The sequence below is a fragment of the Podarcis muralis genome, chromosome 10 (genome assembly GCF_964188315.1).
Source record: "Podarcis muralis chromosome 10, rPodMur119.hap1.1, whole genome shotgun sequence".
NCBI classification, from domain to species: domain Eukaryota; kingdom Metazoa; phylum Chordata; class Lepidosauria; order Squamata; family Lacertidae; genus Podarcis; species Podarcis muralis.
Window position 1 is genome coordinate 58,094,843 of NC_135664.1, and position 22,382 is coordinate 58,117,224.

Consider the following 22,382-nt stretch of genomic DNA (forward strand, 5'->3'; position numbering starts at 1 on the left):
CGGGTTCATGTCTTCGCTCCTCCACATGCAGCTGCTGGGTGACCTTGGGCTAGTCACACTTCTCTGAAGTCTCTCAGCCTCACTCACCTCACAGAGTGTTTGTTGTGGGGGAGGAAGGGAAAGGAGAATGTTAGCCGCTTTGAGACTCCTTCAGGTAGTGATAAAGCGGGATATCAAATCCAAATTCTTCTTCTTCTTCCTTGGCAGTTAAGCATGCTACAGATCTCCTTGCACCTGATGAGTGTTAAAAGTCTATAGAAAATAAGAATTTTGATTTTTGCGTGGGAATGAGCCAGTTGCACATGTGGCAAAAAACAGAGCAGAATGAGGCGCAATTCAAATTTAACTATGGTACATAAGATTTCTTACCCAAGTATACGGTTCAAACATAAAAGCTTCACAAATAATATTCTGAAGCCCACAAATCCCAGTTAGCTTAGGTGTTTCTTGCTCTTCCCCAACCTCTGCCCCACAGTAAACATTTGGAGCATGAACCATATTACAAAAGGTGCAAAATTCAAGTGTTTGAATAGGTGTAGCATATAGGCCATGGTGAAAAGAAGAAGAGAAGAGTTTGGATTTGATATCCCGCTTTATCACTACCCGAAGGAGTCTCAAAGCGGCTAACATTCTCCTTTCCCTTCCTCCCACAGAACAAACACTCTGTGGGGCTGAGAGACTTCAAGAAGTGTGACTAGCCCAAGGTCACCCAACAGCTGCATGTGGAGGAGACGTGAACCTGGTTCCCCAGATTACAAGACTACCGCTCTTAACCACTACACCACACCTGCTCTCCAGTGTGCTTATTATGGGCTGTGCTTATTGAACATCTCCTAACCTTTTGACAGTGTTCTCGAAGCTACAAACATGAGCCTGACCAAACTGCGGGAGGCAGTAGAAGACAGGAGTGCCTGGCGTGCTCTGGTCCATGGGGTCAGGAAGAGTCGGGCACGACTTTACGACTAAACAACAACCTTTTGACATTAGACTACCTACAAGTTGAACATGTAGATTTTCATCTCCTTCTTCGCATCCAAAAGGAAAAGTCTTGTTTTTTTCACCAAGAGGAAATTCTGAGAACTCTGCAACAATCACAGTCCAATGCAGGAAATCATACACACTACTAAAAGGAGGCAGAAACCCTGACAGCATGATTTGTAAGAGAAGAGTTTGGATTTGATATCCCGCTTTATCACTACCCAAAGGACACATACATGTCCTGCTCACAAGCTGAGAAATATCTCCTTGGTCAGACTTTTTAAATGAGAGAGCACTTTTCTCCAACTGCTGAAGGAGTCTGCCCCACACCCTTTCTATTGTTGGTATCATATTGCCCAGAAGGTATGTCTTGGTAGATCATCCGTAGCAGTGACCAGAGAAGGAATGACCACTGGGAGGAGATGCAGAGAAGAAGCGCCATGGTGCATCTGCAGTGGCACAACAGGATGCCTTCATCTGCCCCAGCTGCAACAAAACATGTCTTTCCCATATCTGTTTCTACAGCCACAGCAGGCGCTGTAACCTTCCAACAGTTTGACTTCATCCCCAAAGGGACGCTCCTCCATTGTCTCCTGAGACAGATGTGAACCAATGGGTAAGTCATCAACATTTGTAGCAACCACTGTCCCTCCTAGAATTCAAGGGATGGGTTTTCTGATGCAGGACTGAACTTTGGGGCATTCTGAAACAACCTGCCCCAGGCCAGAACAAGCAGAGGGAGGGGATGGTCTCTGAACCTGCTCTCCAAGGCTTCACGGTTTTCAGAATCAGCATGACTAGGAACTTTCATTGAATTTGCTCTGAACTTCAGAGGCACATGAAAGCAGAAAGATCATTTTCAGGGAAGAGATTACCCTGCCTCATTTGCCAAAAGACAATGTAAACATGTTTCTTTCCCATTTTCAGATGAGGGTCAGTGATAGTCAAGACCTCCTACCCTTAGAGTAACTTAAGTGGGACTTATTAAATATAATAAAGCATTCACACCACTTTCCCTGAACATCTAGGGGAATTGTTGTACACTCTTAAAGGTAAAGGTACCCCTGCCCATATGGGCCAGTCGTGACCGACTCTTGGGTTGCGTGCTCATCTCGCTTAAGAGGCCGGGAGCCAGCGCTGTCCGGAGACACTTCCGTGTCACGTGGCCAGCGTGACGAAGCTGCTCTGGCGAGCCAGCACCAGCACAGTGCACGGAAACGCCGTTACCTTCCCCGCTATAAAGCGGTACCTATTTATCTACTTGCACTTAGAGGTGCTTTTGAACTGCTAGGTGGGCAGGAGCTGGGACCGAACGACAGGAGCTCACCACGCCGCGGGGATTCGAACCGCCGACCATACAATCGGCAAGTCCTAGGCGCTGTTTTACCCACAGCGCCACCCGCGTCCCAAGTGTACACTCTTACCCTCTTGTAAAGGTGGCTAGTATTACCCTATTACTTTGAGGAGAGACAGAAGCACACGCCAACAACAAGCATTTGGCAGCCTAAGATCAGAACAGAGAAGTCCTGGCTTAGTGAAGATCTTTGAGGATTGACAGATCATACTCAAACGCAATGGCCTTTGGAAGTAAAGTGAGAACACAAAGGCAATGTTAACTGAATAAACTGATGCATTTGGTCTGGTAGGGTGGGTCAACTAGGGTGGTGAATTCAAGGTAGGAAGGTTCCTAGGCTACTAGTCAGGATGGCTATATGGAACCTCTACACTGAGAGGCTGTATGTTACTAAATGCTGCGAAGTAACAGGAGGTTATTGCCTTCACACTCTTGCTCATGGATTTTCCAGAGGCATCCAGTTGGCTGCTGAATGAAACAAGGATGGTGGGCTGGATAAAACTTTGGTCTGACTCAACAGGCCTATTATAGGAACTTGAAAAATTGAAACCAGTGCCAAAAAAGGGTAAAAACAGTCCAGATTGGAAAGCAGACTTAAATAGGCCATAAAACCAGGCCGATGCATAATGAACGCAGAAATACTGCAAATCTATACACATTCTACATATTCAGTAACAAAAGAGGGGACTAAAATGTTTGTTTCACCTTAATGATTTCTTGGCCTGGGAAGACCGGAAAGTGTGGGGACAAACACCTCCTGAACTAATCCTATAACGTCAAGTTGCTTTAAATTTTCTTTGACAGTTTAATATCACAACTTTTCTGCTGCCACTTTCTGTTCAGAAGTCTGTGGTAATCGAGTTGACTAGGTCTGACCTTCATATTGTAGCTCTGGCTGGTACTTGAGGCTGACCAAGTGAGAAACTTTGTTGTTCCAGGGATCAATAATCTGCTTTAGTTGTTCTTTGCAAATCACTAGACTTTCTTACCTTGCGGCCACACAATTGAGAGGACACTTTGCTTCCAAAAGCTGAAACTGCAATCCAGAAAGCTATATAAATGAATGGGGGAGACCAAGGAAACCCAGCCAGAGATTTCTTTGAAATGTCAACTATGATTGCATGAGCTGTTGAAGAGGAAAGATGTTTTTCAATTCAATTTTACAGCGGAAGCAGAAGTGGGTTGCCTGCCTCTTCAACATGTAGTGAAAACTTGAGAAAGTTGTCAGCATTTTCCACTTCTTCACAAAGGAGTTAGAGGGTCAAGTTGAAATGCAGCTCAGGAGAACACTTGTGGGTCCTGTAAACAGTTTTATGAAAACACTAGACCCACCTCTTGACTTAATGAGAGTCCCCCACCCCGATATTATAGGAGGTGCATTATTTGCAGACGGAAGCCAGCGATGTGCTTCAGGACAAAGATGCTTGATCAACGACATCTCCAAGTACCAGATACAACAGAAGGGACACAAAACAGTCAAGGCAGAACACTACAAGATTTTTATCTTTTAGAAAATCCCAACCCCTGCATCTAGTAAGACTGGACACTATAGTTACAACACTCCTAGAACTGTAGAAGAATGGAAACACAATAGATAATGGGAACGGGGGGGGGGGGAGAGAGAGACACCACCATGGCCAGTTTCAGCCACTCACAGAAAAGCCAGCAAGGATCAAGATGCCCTGCTAACAGAACAAACTCCAACATGAAGGTAGCACATGAAATGTTTTGTTTTTACCTATTTAAAACACAGGCAGCAGGTGGAGCAAGGATGTGGGGAGTAACTGCTAATTTCCTTGTACTACAAGGAAGGAATGAAGTTAAAAACCCAAGCCTGCAGGCAGGTTTTTGTGTGTGTGTGTGTGTGTGTGTGTGTGTGTGTGTGCCTCTCTCTTTTTTCTGTGCTGCTGGTAACCGTGGTTAAGTATAAAAACCAAAGAAAAATAATCTTTCTTTTTTTTTTTGTAGAACAAGTCAGTAGTCCGAGACATAGAAAAAAGTAAAAACCAGTCCTTTTTTAAAAATTGGTTTACTAAAACAATTGCCACCTGCTCCCCAAGTCGCCTCTCTTCCAGGAAAGCGGGGGGGGGGGGGGCGCGGAGAGAGAGATTGAGCCAGATTTGTAGCCAAGTGTAGGCCTTTAATCCATAGAAACCTAAAGGCGAGGAAGCAGGGCTGCAATCTGTAGACTGCATTTTTAGAACTGTGAAACTACCGTTTGGTGATGCTGGGAATACTTGTGAGCTGGCGTTTTTCACAGAAGCATGTCAGTGTGGAATCGTGAGGAAGCTGGGCTACTCTCGGCCCCCATCTCCAACCCCATGCACTCGTGATACCTACCATACCAGCTGCACCTTGCTTCAAGACAGCTTAGTGACAGGGTGTCAAGCAAAGCCTGAGACAAGGGGAAATGGCCACCAGTGCAGAGAGGAGTGCTTTGCCAAGGAAACATACCCTCAGCTACATGTTAATTTATACGGTGAGCTTTCCCCAACGAGGGGAGGGACCACCAAAGGAAGGAGGGCAAACACAAAATCAACGTCTGTTTCCAAGACCTATAGTTCCTTTGCCTTCTAACAACAAAACCAGGAGCTAATTTGTTTGTTTGTATTCCACCCACCCATCTCCCCCTGTGTGGTGCTCGACGCAAGTTCCTTGTCCACATAGCATGGCCTAGGCACCTCTGCCCAATCAGCCCACCACTCAAGAGGCAAACTTGTGGGTTGCAGGATTCTCAGCAATGACCCCCATTTGAACTGCTGAGGCAAAGCAGCTTAATCCATGGGCCTCAGATCTGCTCAGCCTGAAGGTGGTACCTATGCTTAGCCTCTTCTTTTCTTAAAGGAAACATGGGAGTAAATACACTGGCTGGGACTTCCAACAGGGTGGTATCTGCATAGCTGGGTCAGTACCCCTGTGCCCATGACATCCCTTTTGCGTAAAGGAAGCCAGCTATATGGGGCCAGCTCCGCTATAGGGCCGTACGTCCGCAGAAGTGGAGCATTTCCCAGTGGCTACATTAGCTTCACGCCGCCATCTTAGTGTTCCATTTCCCTTACGTCCCAGTAAGACCAAGCGGCTGCTAACTCGTCTCCTTGAGGTCCTCCAAAGGTAGTTTGTAGCTCAGCAGAAAATGAGGAGGTGGTGCGTGTGTCGGACTGCCTGCCCCCTGCATCTGTTTCTTTGCACAGTTTATACAGATATAATCTTCACTCTCGGCCATTTCTGGCGAGACACCAACACAAACTTGATGAAACCACTCATCACAGCCGCCATCGCACTGCACCCAGTCTACCTGTAAGATACAATAGACACGTGTTAGTGACATCGCAACGGAAGAGAAACTCACAAAAGGCGACAGAATTCTCCAGCTTAGCATTACAGAAGCTGAGAAACTGGAGTACAGACCTATTCAGGTGTCATTAGAGAAGCAAGGGTTAATACATTCATTCTTTACCACCAAACCGGGCATCTTTGGAGGAGAGAACTGCATCTGGCCCCAGACCTTCAGCCTGTCCATCAGGAGCAGCGTTAAGGATGCCAGAAACCAGCAGCAGATGCTACAGCACCTCATCAGTTGTTCCCAGGTAACTTCTGCTCAAGGGGACAGACTGAGGGGTGCAGAATACTTGGCTGGGAATTTACCAGGGAGGACGACTCCCTGGTTAATGCAACAGAAATGGGCAGGGAAAGCCTGTGAGAAGGAAAAGCCCCATTCTGTAGGATTTACCTGGAGACTTCATTTTTGAAACCAACATATCGCAGGTGCCTCCCATGGTTCAGATGTTTCAATTCTCATTCAAGTAACAAAGCAGGGTTTTCACAGCCTGCACCCAGAAGACTCAGAGATTCATACAACATCCTAGCTTGCATACAGTATGAGCATACATTACCTGCATAAACTTCCATAACACAGAGGGGACTATGATTCCGGTAAGTGGGCAATTAGGCTCTTGCATTTCACCACCAAGATACATGGCACTTTGCATAAAAAATAATCATGTGAAATGACACGAGCACAACCCCAGTTCTTGCAGTTAAGATCACAAAGGCCAGGGACAAAACACAGTGGGAATTAGCTGCTGCTGCTGCTATACATTTAAGGCTCACTTTCTAGATAATTACAATGTCCATTTGTTCAATATACTCCATTTCCTCCTCAAGAACATACACACGAACACGAACACACACACACACACACACACACACACACACAAAGTATTTCCAGTATTAAGGTATTCCTGACCAGAAACTGGCCCTTCCTGAAATCTGTGGTTTCAATGTCATGTACAGGCAAAATTGGAAGTAAAAAAGTAAAGGGAGAGTCCACAGCTTTATGGCATAATATATGCATATATGAAGACATTCATGTTCAAGCCTGCAGCAAATCCAAACCTGGATAGCTGCTGCCCGTCTAAGTAGCTGGGCCAAAGGTATCAGGCAGCTTCATATATTCAACTCTACCATAGGTATCAAGTTGAAACAGACCATCATCCCCTAAATTAGTAGTTGGCTTGATTTTCAAGTAGTATCGGATTTTGTCCCCTAAATTAAGTGCACTCTACTTTAAAAGAATTTAAAATTTATTGACTATCTCAAAGTAGCCATAAACCCAATTCGATCATATTATTGTAAACCTCCTTAATTCAAGTCTATTCTAAACACAGTTTGCTTCCCCTTTTTGCTGTTCTGAGCCAAGCCTACTTTTTTGTTTCTAGCAATGCTTTAGTCACTGATCAAAGAATTCCTGCTTGTGTTTTTTTGCCCGTATGTGGCAGAGGGTTAATGGCCACCATGCAGTGGCAGGAGCAAATAAAAGAGGAAGCACAAGTGGGATGGAAGTGCTAAAATTATGAGTTAAACCAAAGGCAAGCATGCTGTCATCAAAAAGAGAAACACAAGCTTTGGTTCCCGACACTGAGAAGCATTTATTTCAGCAGTCAAAAGGATTTTAACTGAGCGTCTGACCTTAATCCTACCCAAAAAGATGAATGAAGTACAGTAAATTAAGATACTCCAACATTTGGACCCAATTCTCCCTCCTCTTGTCTCCAAGCAGAGCACTTCAAGAGTACTTGAGGAGGTGCTAATTCTGTGTCACTTCCTGCAATTGCTGGGATGTTTTAGGGGTGCAGGGCTGTTGCCTCCAACCTGTCATGGTTGTTGGAACCGTCAGTGGGCAATTAAACATTTATTATCCATTATTTAATTCTGGATAAGGCCACTGACCTTTTGTGCGTTATGAGACCTGGCTGAGTAAGGCCTGGTTTTGGTCTCGTGCAAGTATCCAAACTGCAGTGGGGAGAGAGAAGTGTCAGTTATTGGTAAAGACAGTTATTGGTACCTTAGCTATGCATTAAGGTATGCGGTTCTTAGTTCATTGAATGCAAAATCTATTTCTGCAGTGCTGGAGGTTGGGCAGACCCATTATACTGGATAATTCAGCATACAAACCAAGGCCGGAGCTGACTTGAACTTCTCGGTCTCTGACAACCAGGGGTCTACACCAATACCTGGCTCTGTTCATGCAACAGGGTAAGTTCTGGGATCCACGATCTGCCCTAGTCTGAAAGCCTATTAGGCAAGGTGGGTGACACCACTGCCAACTTGGAAGGCAGAGATCCCTCCCTCAGGTGCCCTCACTGGGGTAGTAGGCCTTTTAGGCTGGTGTGCCACTGGATTCATGAAGCAAGCTGGATTCCGCAACTCTGGAGGATAAGCAACAGGGAATGGGTACCTGTCAATGGTCTGGCTGACGTGTACAACAGAAGGTTGACTTTAGCCAGTGTTACTCCCAATAGCCTATTCATTGGCATTGTCTCCCTGGTTTAGGAAGTTGATGCACGTGAAGGAGAGACCAGTGTTAACTCTTATTAATGCCAAAACTGACCAATGGACACATCAGCCTTCCCTCTTTGCTGCCACTATATCTGCAAAGCATCATCCAGTGGACCTGTCCAAGTGGCAAATTGCACCCCAAAAATAATGTTTTCTGAAATGCCTGCCAAACTGACTTTTGGTCTAAATGGCACAGAGACTTTGATTGTGGCTTTTTTGGTTGATTCCCATCTACAATGGGAGAAACAATCTCCTACAGGCCTTGTTAAGACTTCCTTGCAGCCTTTCAAAGTACTAGCCATGAGTCTTGGTGCCCCAGTTACAGAACTAATATTCACGGAATTGCTTGGCTATTGTGTTCATTCTTGAGAGAAACCCCAAGGGCCAGTAAGATGAGATTGCTCACTTCCCTGCCTCACCCCCACCAGCCCTTCTTACAGAATCCCATAATGCACACCCACTATGTATGAAACCACTGGGAGATATCAGGTGTAGGGATGGCATTAGGCATTACTCATGTAACGATCACTATACTTTCTGTCCAATCCAGGTTCTGCAGAGTCTATGCCTGATGTCTGACCACTGAGGATCAAAGTTAATTAAAGCCCTATCTAGATAAGACTAAGGTGACTATGGTTAGCAGGTAGGAAGATGGGGGCTTGAGCTTGGTCCTCAAGCTTGTAGCTTTGCTGGGGGCAGCAAACAACTCCACCTGTTCCAGCAACTTCAGATTCAGACTTAAGGAACCATTCGTGTCTTCATAGCTTTGAGGCTGGAATCTCATAAAGTGGCAGAATGGAGTCCACTGTGCTCCAGCATCTGCATCAACTTTCTTATTACCTGGGTCCTTCTCCCTCTTCAAGACCATGGACTCTCCTTCACTGGAAGTTTTTAAAGCAGAGGTTGGATGGTCATCTGTCATGGGTGCTTAAGATTCCTGCATTGCAGGGAGTTGGACTAGATGACCCTCACGGTCCCATCCAACTCTACTATTTTATTATTCTTTGACCACCACTTTCCACAGGACCAACCGTTGGGTCTTAGAACAAGTGTGCCATCTTAAGCAAAACAGTGCAAAACATCAGAATAAGAGAAATGTACGGAAACATTATTGATGGCTACTGTATGCCATGAAACTCTTTCTCCTACAGTTTGCCAGTGTTTAGCAGCCTCTTGGCACTGAAACGTTTTTTATTTGTATTTTTTTGGACAAGTGCACAGTGGGCAGGGCAACTATGAGTGGCAATATGTTTTAAACTGGTTTCTAAAAAATATATTAAGTTTATAAAGGAACAAATTAGCAAGGATGTTCTACAATATTCTCTGGTCTGAACTGGTGTGGATAGTGTGAGCGATCAGTCTAAAAAATAGGCAATTTAAAGCATCTTCATGGTGTGTTCCCTAGGTCTCTGCAGCTAAATTCTGCAGCAAACCCCTGGCTTTTGCAGCATATGGAAATTTCTGCAGCAGCTTATGCACTTGTGCAGGATTTACATTTTGAGGCGTGTGGCTTTTTTTGCAAAAGGAAAGCTTTATTTTTCAACAAAGAACCACACAGCCAACAGCAATCTGCATTGTTCACCTGCACAAGAACCCTCTGTTAGTGCATACCCTGTTTCCCCACCCTGGGTGATTAGGTGCATTACTGCACATAGGCAACAGCTGGCATTGCCAACACACAAGTCAATCCTAGTTATGCGTGCACACACATGCAGAGCAGCTTTGTGGAATGTTCTCTGAACAGAAGCAGCACAAAACTGTGATGGAGTTTGAGTGTTGCTTCCAGGAGACTGCTCTTGCAGAGCTGAAAGTAGAGTCCAAAGTTGCTGCAAGTGGACCTGAAAAAAGGTCTCCAGGGCGGAAGAGATTTAATTTGCTATAATCCGATCAGTTCTAAAAGCTCTGCAGATTTACCTCCAGCAAGAAAAGTGGGGCAGTGCAGCATGTGGCTTCCCTCAACCTGCAGACTCATGGCTCACAGGCTTTATGCAAGAGCTTTTGGAAGATTAACTTTCCTAGACGAGGACCGCACGGCCAGCTTAGAGACTTTCACTTCGATACACACCAAGGCCTGGGAATACAGTTCTCTCTCAAGTCTGGAATTAACTCCTGGGTGTCAGTCAGCAGGTTTTCTAGAGTGCCAGCAGGGAAGGAAAGATGAGGAGATGGGAAAACTTATCAGATGGACGAACTATTTTCAGATTTACCCATTTCTCTACTGCATCTCTTAAACTGCATCTGTCAACAGTCAGAATCCAGTTAGCAAGACTGAATTCTGCTTCAGAACAGCCTAAGTCATACATGCACAAATGGTACACACGCATAAAATTCCTTGTTCATTATTATCAAGCATACATTTGTATGGTTTCTACCCTTTAAATAAAAATAAAGTGACAGAATGCTAAGACAGCCTGAAAGACAGCAGGCTAGTACTGAGCTCTGAAAAGGTTCAGCCAAGGTGACCCACCTTGTCCTTGCAGGGCCTCTGGCAGTTCTGTGCAGCACATACTGCATTTTCATCATCAGACTCCTCAGCTCCTGACCAGTCATACTTGGAGGGGATATCCAAGATTTTCTTCTCCCTCTTTTTCTCTGTGCACTCTTTCACCAGCTCCACCTTGGCCGCGGCTGCCTTCTCACGCTTCTTCTTCCGCTCCTCCTCCTTGGCCAGTTTTTTGGCCAGTTTGTTCAGCTCCTTCGTCTTATCCATGGTCAGTTTTAGCTTCTTCTTCTTGGGTTTCTCCAACTTCTTCAGCTCTTTAGACTTCTGCTTCATTTCGCCAAAGAACTGCTCTGCTTTCTCCAGCTTGCGCTTGCGCTTCCGCTCAGAAGAGTCTCTTCCCCGCATTTTTAATGGCTTCTCGTCCATGCTGTCATCCTTAAAGAAAAGGTAGTTTGACAAAAGAAAGTTTAGGAAGACGGACATATCACAAAGCAAAGTGAAGGAACTAGGATTGTTTAAATCCTGTAGCGATTCCAGGGAGTGCAACACATACTGCTGTGATGCTACTTGGGTGACACTGTTCATTGTTGGAGTGGAGGCCAAGTGAAAACCCTTCATCCACCCCACAACATTGGTCATTTCAGTCACCACTGGGAGGGCACAAAAGAGTGTATGTAATGCATATCAATAAGCAGAATGTGTGCACATATATGCAGAGAGAGACAGGCTACATGACCCTGAAAGGCAGGTGCTGCAGTTCTAAGTTTTCTCAATCTTATACAGAAAATGACCAGTTGGTCCATCTAGCTCATACTGTCTACACCAGAGCTCAGGAACCAGCAGCCTTTGGATCCAGCCTGCAGCCTGCCTGACTTCCCTCTACAACAGATAGGCTTAAATAAAAAGCTCTCTCACACACATGACTGAGTCTGTTTTCCCCTGAGCCAAACTGCCTAGTAAGAAGGAGATTTTTGATGGGGTAGGGAAAGAGATGAAAAAGTGATGGGGGGGGGAGGAATGAGGCTTTCCCTGAAGGAATGCAACCCTCAACATAGTAAAGATTCCCCACCCCTCCTCTAGCTTAACTAAGCAGGGAAGAGAAGGTAGTTGTTGTTCTAGCCAATTTTGTTTCATCTCCTAGACCCAGAGCCACAGGCAGCCCTGCCTTCCTCAGTGGATGTGGAAGAAACAGAGGGGAACCCTACAGCATTAAGTAAGCATGTCTTGAAAAAGGACTTGGGGGAAGGAAAGAGATGGAAACTCTTCCTTTTGAAGGTAAGTTAAGGGAACTAAATGATTCTCAGTATAGAACACCCATCCTCACCTCCATAATATGTAGAAACCTATCCTCTGATGGTGGATGTGTTGCTTGCAAGATCCGCCAGATGTGCTGGGTCTCATCCAGAGAAACCTCTAGGAGATCTCCGATCATCATTAAATCTTCTAGCTGTGATTTGGCTCCAGGAGACAGCTCAAGCACAGGAGGTTCTAAACTTCGAGGTACCAGGGGGCTTTTGCGAGGCTGCTTCCTTGGGGTGTTGGAGCCTTTTAGAGAGAAGCCGAAAATCACACCAGACAAGTCAAAAGAGAATGGTTTAATTTTCCATTAACATAAAAAGGATTAGAACAGACAAGACTTCAAATAAACATTTCAAATGCTGTATTTCTTAGTAGCGAATGGCAATTATTTCCCTTAATTATGGCAGACTGCAAAGTCTCTTGAATGATCAAACACAGCAGCGGAAGCTAGAATTATAGTTAATTACTCAAGAGCCACAAGGCACTCAAGTGTTACATGTTACTGTGAGGTCAGACAATCCCTTAGATGCCCCATATATATAGGAAATGTTACCTTGGGAGCAGCTTTTGGAAGCTGATGAATATGCATGTTCAGCACAGAAGGAGGGGGCTGTCCACATGTGTGTTACAACTTCTTCAGATTTAATGGGAATTTCTTCATCACAAAACAAGTTGGGCTCCACACTGCTAGAGGATTTTACACTGGCATTGTCCTACGAGCAGAATGTAAGTATAGAGTTATCTATTTTTGTGCCAACATATGTTAAGCTAGTGTGTTATAGGAACATGGGTTATGGTTTACTTTTTAACCACTGCAACAGATAGACAAGAGGGCCAATACCTCTCTCCAGATTTATGGGGACGGACAGTGCATTTTTGCTCATTTCCAGTCAGTTAATTCAAATGCAAACTCTGCAGTAAGATTAAAATCCATTACAAGCTTCATGACACATCTTGGATCACCTTGATGTGTCAAGCAACTTTTACAGCTGTGAATGTAAGCTACAGTAAATTGGCTGAAGTTTCATTGAAGAAATAAAACTGACATGAATGGCTCAAAGATTTTTACTGCAGTGCTGACCTTTATGTCATAGCCAAATGCTTCCCTGATGGCTTCATCTGAATCCGTCTCCTCATCATCATAGTCTATAGTCTGTCGTGGAGATGATGACACACTACTCATTGCCCGGTTAAAGCCAGATTGCTGAAAACTAGTCAAGTGACCCTAAGGGGTGAAAAAGTATTAGGAGGTTAAAACTAAGTTAATTTAGAAGAATTCAACAGGAGGTCTCCTTTGCTTTGCTCTATGGATACAATTCAGATCCAGAAATGTAATCTTCACATCTAAATAAAATACAGTATACTGTATTTTGGCAGAGAAAGCCAAAACAGAAAAAGGAGTGAAGCAAACAGGAGGCAGGATACCAAAATGTGATTAGTAACTCTTCAAAGTAAAGCTATAATCCCATCAGTAAAACAATACGGGAAGTACACCTACATTCACCTGTCCTGATTGCCACATTTTACAATCTCTGGCTTTGCAGCCTATAAACCCCCTGCTGGTCAATGAATATACTTTATGTGCTTAAAGAAAACGGATGCAATTTGGCCACTTACCTACATTCGTAACAAACTTGAGTTTATTAAACTGTGAACCCACTCCTATTCAAACTGAACCTTATTCACCTGGTTTTGTAAGCCAGGGGTAGGCAACCTAAGGCCTGGGGGCCGGATGCGGCCCAATCACCTTCTCAATCCAGCCCGCGGACAGTCCAGGAATCAGCGTGTTTTTACATGAGTAGAATGTGTCCTTTTATTTAAAATGCATCTTATTTGTGGAGCATAAGAATTCGTTCATTTTTATTTATTTTTCAAAATATAGTCCGGCCCACCACATTGTCTGAGGGACAGCTGAAAAAGGTTGCTGACCCCTGTTGTAAGCCTTGTGACTTTATTTTTGTAATGCAAAAGAAAATGTGATCAGATCAGCTGGAATTCCAGAGTAACTAGCCATTGTCTGAATGGTGCACTGCAGCTATGAAAACCGAATATACATTTTTATAAAGTTCTGTGCCTTACTGTTTTTGTGGAGGTCCTTATTGTGTGCACCTTCACTTGTAGGCCTTACAAGACACCTAAGATTTTTTTTAAAAAAACAAATCACCAGAAGTTTTGTGTTGCAGGAGATGGACTGCTTTCAGATCAAACTAAGCAACAGTTCTTAATATGCAACAACTTTTCAAGTGTTCCCAGAAAGACGCACTACATACACCAGAGAAACAAACTACATCCTATGTATTGCTTAGGCCCCGCCTCACCCCTACCTGTAGGTCAGGGTTGGCTGCGGCCTTCTGTAGCTCTGCGCTGATTATTTTCTCTGTTTTCTCCCGGGCAGCCTGTTCCACCATACGTTGGCTCAACACAGAGAGCTTGGCCAATGCGGAGGACAGTTCATCTGTAGCCAGAGCTTGCCGCGCTCGGTCCTGCCAGCTCATAGCCCGCTCTGTCAAGCACTGGAGTGCCTCCCCCTCCGGCAGTCTGACCGGCAGCTTTTGCAAGGACACAAGCAGAGATAAGATGGTCTCAAGGCGGGGTCTTCGCGAACGCATGCAGAGTGGGCATAGGAACTTGACTTCTTTGGCAGGCCAGCTGGAGCCTTTCTTTTGGGAGCTGGTTTTGGGGAGGGGCACACAGGTGCTGTGAAACCAGTCTTTGCAGAGTTCGCACTGGAGCATGAACCCACTGGCTGTTTTGCGACAGATGCAGAACTTGATCTCCTCAATGCGGTCCACCATCATCATCTTTGCCAGGTTGGCTTCCCTGAGGGCATGCATGGCTTCAATCTCCTTCTGCTCACGGTCCTTGAAGACTGCCACCTATTGGACAGGGAGAAGAACAGGGGAAAACCCTTCACTCAGCTCAGCTGCTAAACCCCATTTTCCTCCTTTAAGTGGGGAGCTGAGGAAGCAAAGAGGCCACAGCACCAAACTATGAATCAGAAGATCCCTTGTTTGAATCTCATCTCTGCCATGAACTAACTAGCTGGCCTTAGGCAAACTTTTCTCTCCATCTCTGGCACATTATTACTGAACACAAAAAACTCATGGGAAGCACTATAGAAATATATCATTTTTAAATGTGCAGAAGAACCATCATCTTAATTTCCACAGAATTTCCTATGAACTTATGTTTACAGATTAGTCCAGTGTTCAAAAGCAGTTCACATCTCTCCACGTAATGAGGGTTTACAGCATAATTATATCATTATCTTTATATGCAGGTACATTTTATCATTCTTCCGAAATGCTTTCCATTTTTAACATAACTTTTAAAATTATGAATGAAAGCTTTCCATCTCAACACTGAAGAGACTTCCACTGAGCAAACAAGAACTATGCAGCATAGCTATTCTGTTTTATTTAATCTCAAAAAATTACAAACAACTGCCTCTTTACCCGCCACCTAAAACTATATAGCAATGAGGCATGTTGCACCCTGGTTGGTAAGGCATTCCATTGGGTGCCCTGGCCCTGGAAGAGCTGGGCCTCAGGTCATGATCACAGCATGTGGAGAGGAGGCTACAGATGAAGGTAGACATTAAGATACCCAGAGTCCCAAGCCATTCATGGCTCTAAACTTTAGCATCAACACTTTGTCCTGAGCCTGGAAACAAAAGGAGTGATCAAAAATTGGCCAAAATACCTGCCACAGGTAACAACACTCACAAGCATTTATTGTTCCATGAAGTTAGTATGCAAGGGCCCCCCATAGAAGAAATCAAACCCAGTGCAGTGCTGTTATAGTTCCTTACCACAGTTGCAGTGTCTCTGGTCTCTTCTAGTCCATCTTCTAGCTCACTCAAGGACTCCAGGTCAAGCTCCTTCTCTTTCTCCTTCTCTATCAGTTCCTTGACTCTTTTTCGCCTGTTCTTACTGCTTCCATAAACACCAATGTCAGTTCGAGGGCTCAGAACCTGCAACAAAAAAGCAGACCAGTTATAAGACCACTCAGATCGAATGCTTCACAGAAACATTTCAGACAAATTTCGTTCGAAACCAGATTTAAATCAGAATTCACCAGTGGGACAAATTAAAATGATTTTGGTAAACAGTACTTAATTAGCAAGCTGAAACTTTTTGGGGGAGGGTGGGGAATCAATTTCAGGCAAAGCAGACCCATTTTCCTAAAGAGAACCCTTTAACATGGTACTGAAGTTCATGTATTTTCATCTCACTCATGCACAGATATAATGCTTCTCAATCGGTTATGCATTAAGACACAGGGAAGTGTTATGGCTATACCAGCACCAAGCATCAGATAGAGATAGTCACTAGCCTCAGGTTACCAGCTGTCCCCATTTCCCAGGGACAGCCCCCAGATTTACAAATCAGTCCCCAAACAAAATCCATTGAAGTTGAAAAGTGTCCCCAGATTCATTGAAAAAAATCTGATAACACTTACACTAGCCCCAGTTAGCCATTTGAAGGCAATGCTAAGGCCATTTCTACAGGCCCCAATACAAGATTACCCACAACTTACCTGTAAGAGTGTATAGCTCGAGTTCTTCTTAAGGAACGTTCTGCCTGTTCGCTCCCTCCAGGCACGGGCTGCTGCTACCTGTGAGTCGACTTGCGGCAATGCCTCAAGGCGGACGGGTATCAGGCGGCCTTTTGCAGACAGATTCTCCAGCTGTTCTAAATATGCATAGTTGCTCCCATTCTGGGGGGGGGGGGTAAAGAATAATTCTCAGCTAAACATTCCCACCACCACAGTAAACTGAACTTATGCCATCCTATGCAGCCACGGGTGGATTTCAACACTGTTCAATTATATTAGGATAAAATGGACAAGTGCAATAAAATCACATATGAGCATTAACGCAGCATGACACAGTAAGAGAATAAAATTACAACAGTAAAATAAAAGCAATTCACACTAATAGCCCTGAGAAAATAAAAGGGTCCATGTCTGCTGCCAAAAATATATTGGACGATGCCTTTTAGGAGAAATATTACCCACCTAACCTGGCAATACTGACCACCATGGCAGTGGTTTCAGAGTTTCTTGCAGTGGTCTGTCCCATTACTTGCCACCAGGGATTGAACCTGGGACTTTCTCCATCCAACACAGGTGCTGTGTTGCTACACTATGGGCCCAACCCATAAAGTAATGAGAAGGCTCTAGGCAATCTTCCTTGGGTGGATGATGCCACATATTTATCAATACAAATGCAGCTCATTTAATTGGAGGCTTCAGTATTCAAGTTGCTCCAACTAAGCAGTTGTCACCAGCAGTGCCTATCCACCCTTACATTCTGAAGCCAGTTCAGAAAACTAAAAATGTCAGCTTTTATTCACAACTAAACACAATCCCAGCCAGGGAACAGAATCCCTGCCATTCTTCACTTAAAGAAATTTTACAGTTTTATTCTATTTTTGCTGTGTATCGCTTGCCGCCTTCAGCATCTCTATTGAAATGGAAAGGCAGGACATAAATACGGTAAGTAAATATTAAGAAGACACTGCAACGCATTGCCAGGATGCATCAGGATTAAAAAGCATGGAAATGAATGGGACCATCAATGAATATCAGATTTCAAAATGAAAAAATGATGCTGTCTTTTCAAGGAAGGAAGCAAATGCCTGTTGGAAAGGATTTAAGGGTATATATACCAGCTGCATTGCTTGCTGTGAACCATACCTGAATAGCCTCCACTTTGGATGTCCAGTCTCGCGCTCGCTGCAGAGCTTCTCTTAGTGCCAGCACATTGGGCAAGTAAGCAGGGATGTTCTTTGCTTCATTGACAATGCTCTCCAGAGCTGCTATGCTTTGCCGAGGCCTGGGGGTGCAGGGGGGCACAACCTGATTAGCATATGGTCTTGCTTTCTTACCTGAAGGAGCGTCTCCACCCCCATCGTTCTGCCCGGACACTGAGGTCCAGTGTCAAGGGCCTTCTGGCGGTTCCCTTGCTGCAAGAAGCCAAGTTACAGGGAACCAGGCCGAGGGCCTTCTCGGTAGTTGCACCCGCCCTGTGGAATGCCCTCCCACCAGATGTCAAAGAGAAAAACAACTATCAGACTTTTAGAAAACATCTGAAGGCAGCCCTGTTTAGGGAAGCTTTAAATATTTAGTAGACTATTCTATTTTAATATTCAGTTGGAAGCTGCCCAGAGTGGCTGGGGAAGCCCAGCCAGATGGGCAGGGTATAAATAATAAATTATTATCATCATCATCATCATCATCATCATCGTTATAAAGTAAGTCCTAGCTACCACGTAGTCATTGCCTGAACAGCCATCACCCAAAACTAACCCCTTCTCTGTGGCAGTGCATTTTTCAGCGTTATTTATTCCATTTTTAAGGCTGATGATGAAAACTGAATATCATCAACAGGATTCAAAGTGCAGTTTTAGTGAGGCGCTCCCAAACTTATCTCTGAAGGACGGAATTAGAATGTGAATGGTTTGGTTTCATTTTTTAGCCACAAGGCAGGCACCGCTCCATAAACTTATTAGAGGAGTCAGTTCACGTGTTGGGAGGCCAAGACTCGACTACAACTCATTGTGGCTTAAATGACACCGCAATTCCGAGGTCCTGTAAACAGAGAGCAGAATGACCAAGAGTAATACTCGCCTTGCTTGCAGGCAGACTTTAGCTTTCTCTTCCCACCTCTCGGAAACTGTGAGCAGCTCCTGCAATTCAGCCATGGCCTTCTCTACCGCATGGTGTGGGGCCAGCCCCACCCCTGAGTCAATCAGCTTCTTCATCACATCCAAGGTGACTCTCTGAGGATCTGAAAGGGTCACCCGCACCTCATCCAGCCAGCGTGCCTGCTGCAGCTCTTGCTTCAGGCGAGGCAATTCAGGAAGTTCCACATAGAGGCCAGTGCCCATGTCTATCAGCATCTGCAGCTTAGATGAGTCAGGGACCTCATCCATCATGGCCTCCTGAGCACGTTCATGAAACTCTTCAACGTCATCCAGCAGGTTCTAAGGGAGTGACAACAAAGTGCTCATTCACTACAGTGATGGCTGCCAGAGTGGTTGCAGACTGCATAACTAGGTACTGGTATGTTTGGGATGAGCTGAACGTTCAGAAATATTGAGGTTCCAAGCAATGACATCTGATGTCAGGCAGAAAAAAGCTACAATGAATAGTTTATTGCAAGAAATGCTGCCCAGAATAACCAACAAGGTAGGATAAAGGGCTATTCTAAGTGCTTTGAGTGGAATGGCAAGCAGTGCTAAGACACTTGCTTCTATCTGTTGTATTAAACCTGAAACCCTTCCCCATAAAACACTTTTCTTGACTATGACTACTGGAAACAATCAAATTCAGTCTCATTACTGTCCATGTTTTGCTTTCCTGAGATGCTACAGTGTCCAGCTCACTGCTTCCCCCCCTTTGAACAATTTGCTTCTCAAACCATAAGAAGAGCAAGCACTGCCAGGAAAACAATCTGCCTTTGTATCACTTTGGCTATATTTAGAGTACACAAAATGCAAATTATTTTTTGTTTCACATTAGGAAGATTTAAAGACCACAGAACTAAATGGAATAGTGTATTAAACACAGCCCCCGGGTTGCATAATTTTCAAACTTAGATATGTTCATTAATTATCTTGCAGAACTTTCATTTCAAACAGGAAATGGAAGCTCTAAATCAGAGGCAGCTGATTTCCAGATGAAGAGCCTGATCCAGCTCCCTTCCCCACAAACCCCACTGATTTTAGTGGCAGGAGGTTAAAAAAAAAAGTAGAAAGTGCTAAGACTATTACAGTTCAGTGCCTTGATGGCAATCGAAATCACCACCTCATAAGATCAAACATCTGTTGAGCAGAGAGGGGTTGATAACACCCCCATACTCCCTGCCACACACAGACACAGACACAGCTGAACTGCAAAGATCAGCTGAGGAGCAGGGGCTGCAGGCCTGTGCATGACTGCATGTGCAGGATGAACACCCTTCAGTCAAAATCAGGTAGCCACCTCCGTTCTAAAGAGAACCAAAACTCAATCCAAGTACAGCCTTCTCCAAAAACCCACCTTTACTTGCCGGGCCTGACTGATGACACAGGGAAGACTAAACAGCTGCTGCACAAAAGCTTTCAGTTCTTCCACAGTCAGCTTGGTCCGTGTCCTTCCGCTCTCTGGGGTCAGTCTACTATGGGGAAAGAAAAGAACCTTGTAAATCACATACACAGTTCCTGGAGGGCAACAGAGTCAACAAACGGGCCATGTTCAAGGTGTTGGTACTAGCATGTAAAGCCCTATACAGACCAGGACCAGTTGTTCTCTGGGGATGTTTCTCCTGTAAATTCCAAACATCTCAGAAGCCCGCTCCACAGTAATTTGGAGCAGGGCTTTTAGTGTGGCTGCCCATTCTGTGGAACAGCATTCCTGTCAAGATGCAACAGGTGTCACTATCCACACTTTTTAGCAACTTTTTTTGGTTGCTGTTGTTCCAACAGGCTTTCCCAGCTGGATAAATAAGTCATTGCCATGAGTGTCTATTTTGTATCATTTTAGTTTTGTTTTAACTGTATTGGGTGTTTTGTGTTTAACTGTTTTTTACTCTTTTATTGCACATTGCCTTGAGACCACTGAGACAAAGGCAAATGTGATTAATAAATTAACAACAACAACACATAGTAAATTTCCTCTGGTTACGTAAACAAATTTGTTACATAAAATCGAGGCTGCAGGGGAGTTTGAGGCCTTATCATCACACACTCTGAAAAATAAGAGTTCAGATGTTAACAATGTAATAATTTAAAAGCTGTATAGCCCAATATTTTATCAAAATTAACAGTAGTGTAGATTTTTATGTAAAAATACAGAGTTAAAGCTTGCCAAAATCTCCACCAATTTTCACCTCACAACAAGCACAAATATTTGGGGACAACATTGCTCAGTGCTGTCACCATCAACCCAACTTTTGAAGGTAAAGTAACCAGAGCAGGGCCTCCATCAGTGAGTTTTATTAACATGCAAGTTCAAATGGAGGAGAAAGGGGTCCTTCAGAATACCCATGTAAATATTAATTAGGTCTTTCTAGTTGCACCCAGAAAGGGACGCGGGTGGCGCTGTGGGTTAAAGCCTCAGCGCCTAGGACTTGCCGATCGAAAGGTCGGCAGTTCGAATCCCCGCTGCGGGGTGCGCTCCTGTCGCTCGGTCCCAGCGCCTGCCAACCTAGCAGTTCAAAAGCACCCCCGGGTGCAAGTAGATAAATAGGGACCGCTTACTAGCGGGAAGGTAAACGGTGTTTCCGTGTGCTGCGCTGGCTCGCCAGATGCAGCTTTGTCACGCTGGCCACGTGACCCGGAAGTGTCTGCGGACAGCGCTGGCTCCCGGCCTCTTAAGTGAGATGGGCGCACAACCCTAGAGTCTGTCAAGACTGGCCCGTACGGGCAGGGGTACCTTTACCTTTACCTTTAGTTGCACCCAGAAGCAGCAAAATTCCTTCAGCATGAACAAAATATGATCAACACCAGTTTGGTCATTTTTGAACACATTATTTCCAATTTGAAATGTTTCACCAGTTCCCTAATTCTCTCACCACTGCAAAAGTTTTCTACACGCATTCTCTAGGGGGTAGAATCCTTCTGATTTGACTTCTCTAAGCACTTTCCAATTTCTCCCCCCTTCACGACCAAACTGCCTTTGGCACATCCCCCCAACCGCCCACCAAACTAATATATTCCATTTGAAAAGTGTCGATTCTGACAAGGCATGCACAATTTATTTTGACAGTAGAATAAGTGTTTTTGGGTTGCTGATTTATACAGTTACGCCAAAAATCTACCTCCACCCTTCCTGGTCATACCTGTGCTTTTGTTTTTTGCTCAGAAGCAGTTGGGCCACTGAAGCACAAGTCTCTGCCTCTTTCACAGCATCTCTCAGCTTGCGGAAGAGGTCGTTCTCTGGGTATTTCCTGTCTTCAGCATCCTCCAACATCACTCTCAGCTCAATCACATCTGCAAGAAATTAGCTAAGAGGCCATTTGCACATATACACAAGCACAGCAAACTACTCCCCACACCCAACCACAAAGTCCCCAAGAACAGTAGACTGAACACATTCAAGTTATCATATGCATCCATTCGTTATGAGCTATTTCCTACATCAAGAAAGTATTTGCTCCTCACTTTAGTTAAGGTGCCTCATTTCATGGCAGTATTTTAGCCTCATTTCTGCAAAAAAATTGTGTGAAAGGTAGGCTGGCAATCAAATACTTCCACTAACTAATTACCGTATTTTTCGCCCCATAGGGCGCACCGGCACATAGGGGGCACCTAGTTTTTTGGGGGGGAAATAAAGAGGGGGGGAAACCAGCCCCCAGAACAGGCTGCTATCCACAAGCCGTGGGAGAGCTGTGCGACTTCACGTAGCTCTCCCACGGCTTGCAGAGAGCCGCGCAAAGCCCGAAGCCTGGGGGGCGCTGAGCTCAGTGCGCCCCAGGCTTCTGGG

General features: G+C 44.7%; 1 protein-coding gene across 7 annotated transcripts in view; it reads right to left on the reverse strand.

Annotated features, from left to right (window-relative positions):
* Positions 1 to 3,808: 3,808 nt before the first annotated feature.
* The window catches only part of KDM5A (lysine demethylase 5A), a 43,829-nt gene continuing 25,255 nt past the window's right edge, over positions 3,809 to 22,382 (reverse strand). For 2 of the 7 annotated variants that reach the window (XM_028745745.2, XM_028745749.2), the window contains 13 exons: positions 21,739 to 21,889; positions 19,959 to 20,076; positions 18,546 to 18,901; positions 17,613 to 17,751; positions 16,452 to 16,631; positions 15,724 to 15,885; positions 14,237 to 14,788; positions 12,994 to 13,137; positions 12,466 to 12,625; positions 11,938 to 12,158; positions 10,638 to 11,048; positions 7,562 to 7,624; positions 3,809 to 5,627 (listed from right to left, as the gene is read on the reverse strand). In XM_028745745.2, the coding sequence (XP_028601578.1) occupies positions 5,415 to 5,627; positions 7,562 to 7,624; positions 10,638 to 11,048; positions 11,938 to 12,158; positions 12,466 to 12,625; positions 12,994 to 13,137; positions 14,237 to 14,788; positions 15,724 to 15,885; positions 16,452 to 16,631; positions 17,613 to 17,751; positions 18,546 to 18,901; positions 19,959 to 20,076; positions 21,739 to 21,889 (2,870 nt within the window). In that variant the 3' untranslated portion in view covers positions 3,809 to 5,414. Of the gene's footprint in view, positions 5,628 to 7,561; positions 7,625 to 10,084; positions 10,303 to 10,637; positions 11,049 to 11,937; positions 12,159 to 12,465; positions 12,626 to 12,993; positions 13,138 to 14,236; positions 14,789 to 15,723; positions 15,886 to 16,451; positions 16,632 to 17,612; positions 17,752 to 18,545; positions 18,902 to 19,958; positions 20,077 to 21,738; positions 21,890 to 22,382 lie in introns of all 7 variants that reach the window. The other 5 variants (XR_013394417.1, XM_028745746.2, XR_003708471.2 and 2 more) reach the window with 5 other exon arrangements.